Below are 7,109 nucleotides of genomic sequence, written 5' to 3'. Positions count from 1 at the left end.
GGGTGGGGGGGTGGAGAGTGAAAAAAAGCTTTTCTTGAAAAAAAAGCTTCTGGTGGTGAAATCATACTTGGCCCTGTAAAGGAATTTGTCCTTTTTTTCCTGTCAAATGACAGAAGTTATCTTCTGTTAGTATGTTATTCTTTTGGTTTGCTGCAGTAAATGGGAAAATACTACTTTAGTTGTCATTACTTGCTGTAGTAACAAAAATAAATACAAACAAAAAAAACCAACAACCAAACCCTCAAAAAAACTAGTGGGTGACTTAACATGTTGGTATAACACCATAGTATAAAATGCATTTTGTCTAAATTTGATGCACCATCAACAAACCGAAAGTTGGAATGTAGGTATGCTATATCCATAAAAAATACTGAGCTTTAAAAAAAAGCTGTGTTCTGGGAAAAAAGGAAAAAAGGAAAAAAAAAAAATAAAATCCAAAATCTAGAGCCAGGGAGAAATTTTCTAGTAGATCCTTTTGAGTTCTGCCTTGCTGCAGAGGGAGGTGAGCAGAGAAAAAAGGGGTCATAATAGGTGCTTAACATTGGTAAGTCACTTAATGGGAAGTTGTGACATTTAGGTAATGTTATGTGACTTACAAAATGTTTTAAGAAGTCTGATGTAGCAGCAGATTAGACAGTTCCTAGCCGCCACCTAGTGCGGTAAACGTGAAATAACACCTTTCATGTTGAAACGGGCTTAGCTAAGGCTGCATTGTGAAACTTGGAACACAAAATCTCATAAATCTTCTTGGTTTCCCACGTGTCAATTCATGAGGGAGTATGATACAAATTTTGATTGTATCGTTTTTCTAATACATTGTAGTTAATTAAAATTTCCATTACAGTTGTATTTTTTTCTTTTAAATCTAAGCTCACATTACTGCACAGTTTCACTTTGCTTTCCATAAATATTAGTCAAGACAGAATAGTAAAAGTTGAAAATTAATAATGGAGTTTATTTTGCCCATACTTTTTTCTTCTTTGTAATCCAGTGAACACTGCTTGTTTGGAAGAGTCTGTCTATCCCGAATCTAGTATTTTCTAATTTGGAGCAGGCAATTATGCGAAACCATTAATCGGATAAAATGCTGCAGTGTGTTTAGCTGTAGACAAATCTAAAAATTGCATGCTTTTTGCATTGATTGAATGAAATTGAATTGAAAACAAATTACTGTGCTAGTCCATTACAGAAAACAGGGCTCACTTCCCCTTTCTGAATTGATGGGAGTACTGTTTTATTTGCAAAAGCTCACGGAGTTTGGAAACAACAGAGTTGCTAAACATAAAAAATTCTTCCACTATATTTAAGTGCAGGAAAAAATTTAAGCTTATACTGACAGCATACTGAAATACAGAAGATTTTACCCTTTTTAAAAAAAGAAAATGTAGTTCTGCTGCATTTCCCATAGATGAGAATTTCTACTTTCTATCTTCAACTTCAGAGCAATAAGGATGTGTATTTTTCATCAAGGAAAAAATATGTCCTACTCTACACAGTTCTTAGTGATACTGAGAGTTACATGGTAGGAGTAAACAAATGGACAGTTTATAGAAAGTCTGCTCCTGTATTTTGGGTCTGGAAACATAGCACTGTTTTGAGGGTTCAGATCCCCAGCTGGTAATGAGTGCTGCTAGTGTGACAAAGTTAACTTCTAGAAGTAGAAAGACAAGGAACAAGAGGCACAAGAAAATTTGCATTTAACTGTTCTAGGTGAATATATCTATCGAAACAAAGGGGAGAAGGATCCTGGTTCTTTTCTTAGAAAGTTATATCCAGCCTTCTCTGCTTTGGCTATGGTTCAGCTAGTTACCTGAGCACAAGTCTTTAAGCTCCCATCTATCTTCATTAGAAAAATTGCTTTTGACTTCAGTGATAGTTTTATTGGCCATTGAGGGAGGAGTACACAGACCTTGCACTTCCAGAAAATAAGTATCTGCCAGTCCCCAGGAAGAAAGTAAAACAGTGAGCGGTAGCTGTCTTGTGGTTGCTAATAGTTCAGGAGTATGTTATAACCAAGTTATCTAATTGTGAAGGCAAGCGTTCTGGGAATTGGGCAAGTCACATTGCTAGTACAGATTCACATGAGTCTTTTTTTCTCTTAAGTTTACAAAGCTGGTTTCATCTTCATGTCTGAAAGAACAATATATTTCCAAGTAGTGAGAATAGCATGAGATGATGACAATATTATTGGTGATTCATATATATCTCCATACAGTGTTTATTCACCCCTAAAAAAACCAAATAAAATTCTTCACTTGTTTCTTGTTTTTAAACACAAATAGCAGTTTTATAAACTTACTTGCATATTTTGGAACAAGAGTCAAAAGAATTACAAGTATGTACTTTCTGAATAGTCCCAAGTTTCAGGTTGCTTAGTTCTGCTTTTGAAGGTGGGAAAGCAGCTTTCCCTTTTCAACTAACAAATAAAGCATCAATTTGATAATTACTTAGACTCTTATTTTGAAAGACAACCATAAAAATTAATGACACTTTGGTGGGTTTCTATTTTTTTAAGGAAATTCTGCACTGTATTTATTTGAATGCTATGACACAAGAACAGAAAGCTGGCACACAAAGCCCAGCATGCTGACTCAGCGATGCAGCCATGGCATGGTAGAGGCGAATGGTCTTATTTACGTATGCGGAGGAAGCTTGGGGAACAATGTTTCTGGAAGAGTCCTAAATTCCTGTGAAGTCTATGATCCAGCCACAGAAACGTAAGTATTGTATCAATTCTAATTATTTTTGATCACTTGTGGCTTTGCTTGCTCTTTGAATAACTGAAATACAGATGAATAGGAAGATGTGGTAAGTAATTTTCCTGATTTAAGCAGTAATAAATCAGTTATTTGTAGTTCTACTTAAACAGTAGTTTTTCTCAAGCAGTTTTCTTCCATATTTAATTTTCTTAATGCATTTTCTTTATTACATTCTATACTTATTTTCCAGGAATTAAATAGTGAGTTTTCCTGTTTTGTTTGGTTTTCTTTTTCCCCAGGTGGACTGAGCTGTGTCCAATGATTGAAGCCAGGAAGAATCATGGGCTGGTGTTTGTAAAGGACAAAATTTTTGCTGTGGGTGGACAAAATGGCTTAGGTACTTCAATTATATTAATTCTCTAGCTGGCCCCACAAGGTTTCATGGGTACCATTTTTTTCTTTTGCAAAGAATTCATTCCACTTTATTCAGCTGAAAAACTTTGAGCAGTACCATAAAACATATTCTGTTGTCACATCATTGTTGCCCTCCTTCTTTCACCTCCCTCCTTCCCTGTATCTTTTTCTTGTCAAATTCAGCCATGCACTGTACTGTAGCCCAGTTCTGCAGTAGTTAATATGGTTAAACCAGTCATTTAAGAAAAGATTACTGGGTTGTTGGTTGTTTTTTTAATTATTCATTATGTATTTTGAGGGATTTTAGTATTCTTTTGAGAGACAAGTAAATGCTTAGCTGCTGTTTCAGGAACTTCAGTCTAAAGACTCATGGGTGGGTCATTTATGATCTGCCTATCTCCTTGTCTTTAAAACTAGAATAGTAATAGTTTCTTTTCCAGGATAATTGAATTTTAATTACACAGGGTTTCTGAAGTGCTTTTCCAAATAGAAAATTCTCAGCTGTGAGGTTTATTAATCACTATTTATGGTAGTTGGAATATTTGATTTAGAATATAGCTTATATTTTAATTAGCTACTAAAACTATTCCAGCATGATTGATTTCTAATGCAAAAATATCAGGAGATGCATTTTTTCATGCAAACATTTTATCAATTGTTTATAGCCAGGGCTGCCATTTTGCAAAATGTTAATGTATTCACTGAATGCTCATTTTCAGTGTGTACTATTGAACCAGTAAGTTAAAGTATTACTTTGCTGTTTGTAGTCTGTAGCCTGACGGATTAGTTGCTCTTACTGTAATATAATGGGCAAGAGTTATATCTGGGGTGAAAGATTCATACCTCTTAACATCATATAAAGATTTCTTAATCTCCCAGATCTAATAATTCAGAACTGGAAGTGAAAACTCTGAGCAGTATTACAGTTGTTAAACAGGGATAACAGGATATTTGTAGATATCGTAAGGTGAAATTACTAGCTTATTTCCTAAACAAGCACATCTTAGAAAAGAGTAGATTTTGTGACTAATAACTTTTGAATCCCTTGGCCCTCTTCAAAGCCACTTAGGCTTTTAAACTTCAGTGATTTTAATATCATACTGGAGAGACATCCTCTATCAGTAAATTATTAATTTAGGTAAAGGTACTGGTGATCCCTCTAGAATAAAATGCCTTTACTATACAGAAGTTTCAGGTGGATTCCTGAGTTTCAGTCACTAGCCACAAATGCTTAAGAAATTTGGCATTGTTATTTCTTCTGTTCATGAAGCAACATGAGAATCTCTAGACAGCATATAATGTGAAATTTGTTGCATCTCACTTTCAGCCTCCTTTTTTCTGTTTCTGTATTTATAAAAGGGCAAACTGCTAGTTTAGAAACCTGTGGCCTTTTTTCCTGTTTGTTTTTAATCTAGGATTTCTTTTTTAATCTAAACCTTGAAAATAAAGACTAAGTTTAACAAAGCATTTGTATGCTGTAGTTCAGTCCATACGGTATAATGTAATAAGCAGTTACCTATCTCATTGCTTTGTAGGTGGCCTTGATAATGTAGAATATTACGATATCAAGATGAATGAATGGAAGATGGTGTCTCCAATGCCCTGGAAAGGTGTAACAGTGAAGTGTGCTGCTGTGGGATCTATAGTCTATGTCCTGGCTGGTTTTCAGGGTGTTGGTCGATTAGGGCATATTCTTGAATATAATACTGAAACAGACAAGTGGATAGCCAACTCCAAAGTCCGTGCTTTCCCAGTGACAAGTTGTTTAATCTGTGTTGTAGACACTTGTGGGGCAAATGAAGAAACTTTAGAGACCTGAAGACCTGTAGGAGATGCTGAGACATTCTTCAAGGACTTGGGGAAAGATGGCTATTGGTGCTTTGCTTCCATGTTTTACCAATTCTTGTTAAACTGAGTAATAGGAAAAACTGAGATGCAGTCTTTCCATTTGTATATACAGCATAATGTATAACATGGATCTTGTCATGCCCATTTTCTTGTCTGTTTTAAGAGATGGGGATGTGTTTTGAGAATCCACTTACTTAGCTGAGATCATATGGCATCTTCCCTTTAAAAGAACTCTGTGTGGCCTTGTCAAAAATAGACCAAATCCGATTATTTAGAACTCAAAGCATTTGATGAAGATAAGATCTCTGGTTAAATGACACTTTACTGAGCTCAGTTGCAGAAATTCTTCATTTAATAAAGGTGAGTAAATGCAGCTTGGGTCATGAGAGAAAAGAGCAAAAATTATTCTCATTTATACCTACCTGCAGAAATCTTACCAGGATGCAATGAAGATTTTTTCCTCAGGAAAGACCAAGGACAGCAGTACAATAAAGATTCCTGTGGTGAACGGGGATAGGTTATACAGCGCTCTAGATCGTCATAGCTGCCCTCTTCCAGTGACTTTCTTCCATCATTTGCATGACTGACTGCCTATCAATTTCTAAAGTTAGACAGGCCATATATGTAGATTGAAAAAACACTTTGCTAATGACATCTTCAGCATTTTTGGGAAGCTTTCACAGAAGGACTTAAATTTTTTTTATTATACTGAGGTAGGGGGATGGTGGGGGCAGTCCATAATAATTGTGCACTATAATTAGCAAGTTGGAAACTTGGCATCAATTTTCAATATCTTCCCAGGCATCAGACTGTACATACTGTGGATGCCAAGTGATTAGCAAAGATGGGAATAGGAATGGGAAAGCAAAGTCAATACAACAAATGTATTGATTTTTTTCTTGAAAATTACTGTTTTTAAAATGGCATGAACAAAGTTATTAAAGATACTTTATAGAAGTCTTCTAAAGTTGCACATGGTTATTAATCTCTGGTTTATAAGCGTATAGGTTCTGTAAATGTTTCCAGATAGTAAATTTCTTCTAGTGTAGAAGTTCAGCTTGTCAAGCTATCAGTGTCAATACTGTGTACAACTTCCAACTTCTGCAAAACTATACAAATGATGTATGTACATCTGTCCTGCTCCCATGCTAGTTTATTAATATATTAATCTAAACTTTGTCACCTCTCTTCTAACTTGCTAGTTTTTTCAGATCTGTTTCTATGAGACTATTGAATTAACTTTAAAAGTTGGTGCCTGCCTACTTGTACCTTGTGCATTGCTGGTGGTGTGGATTTTTAGTCTGTTTTATTTCTGAAGATCCTCCAAGTTCTCTTAAGCAGTATAAATTCCATTTTTCAAAGTTGGTGCTGCTTTGACTTCCTCCTGGTTTTATTCCTCATCCTAACTATTCTTCATGTACAGAAAGTGGTAGATACACTGGGGCTTAATAGTGGTTCCTGCATCTTGGTTCTTCATTCAGTAGTAACTCTTTCTTGTTTCCCTTTGCCTTTCCATTTTTCTGAGCCATGAAACAAATGTGTCACTGGTGTCTCTGATCCTTAATTCTAAAACACTGTAAAAACTGATCAGTGCATTTCTTAGGTTGTACAGGCTGGGTTTTTTATATTGACTTTTAAAATTATGAAGCACTCTTTTAGAATTTTATTTTCAAGGTATTAATAATACTTCTTAAGCTACTGAAAAACTTCTAAGTACGCAGGACATGCGAGAAGTAGCTTGTGGCGGCCCCGTGGGCAGGGCTGTGCGGAGCGGCTGCTCACGCCCCTCGAGGTGAGGGTTAGCGCTGAGGGATGTGGTGTAGTTGGGAACTGTTGGATTGATGCTTGGACTGGATGATCCTAAAAGTCTTTTCCAACCTCGACGATCCTGTCATCGTGACGTTTTCTTCACGGCACAACCTCTGTGCCAAGTAACGATGCTCATGGTGACACAGGCCGGGGACTTCCCTCGCCTTCTACCCGGGGCTCGGATGCCCGCTCAGATCCGGCTGCCGGCACGACGGAAAGGGCGGCGGAAGGCGATACTCCCCTTCCGTCTCCTCGCCCCGGCTTCGTGCTACCGCCGCGGCTCACGCTCCTCTGGCTCCTGCGGCGCGGGGGAGCGGGGCCTGCGTTTACGGAGGCCCT

At 37.0% G+C, this 7,109-nt stretch overlaps 2 protein-coding genes across 2 annotated transcripts in view; both read left to right on the top strand.

Moving 5' to 3' along the window:
- The window catches only part of KLHL7 (kelch like family member 7), a 24,788-nt gene extending 18,870 nt beyond the window's left edge, over nucleotides 1-5,918 (top strand). The window contains exons 9-11 of the mRNA XM_026842049.1: nucleotides 2,516-2,717; nucleotides 2,999-3,096; nucleotides 4,649-5,918. Of these exons, the coding sequence (XP_026697850.1) occupies nucleotides 2,516-2,717; nucleotides 2,999-3,096; nucleotides 4,649-4,932 (584 nt within the window). The 3' untranslated portion in view covers nucleotides 4,933-5,918. The remainder of the gene's footprint in view (nucleotides 1-2,515; nucleotides 2,718-2,998; nucleotides 3,097-4,648) is intronic.
- A 980-nt stretch (nucleotides 5,919-6,898) lies between these two features.
- Nucleotides 6,899-7,109, top strand: part of NUPL2 (nucleoporin like 2) — a 7,087-nt gene continuing 6,876 nt past the window's right edge. The window contains exon 1 of the mRNA XM_026843072.1: nucleotides 6,899-7,000. Coding sequence (XP_026698873.1) covers nucleotides 6,899-7,000 — 102 coding nt within the window. The remainder of the gene's footprint in view (nucleotides 7,001-7,109) is intronic.

The sequence above is a fragment of the Athene cunicularia genome (assembly GCF_003259725.1).
Source record: "Athene cunicularia isolate RWA chromosome 2 unlocalized genomic scaffold, athCun1 chr2_part1, whole genome shotgun sequence".
NCBI classification, from domain to species: Eukaryota; Metazoa; Chordata; class Aves; order Strigiformes; family Strigidae; genus Athene; species Athene cunicularia.
This window is presented reverse-complemented; position numbering and strand designations above follow the sequence as displayed.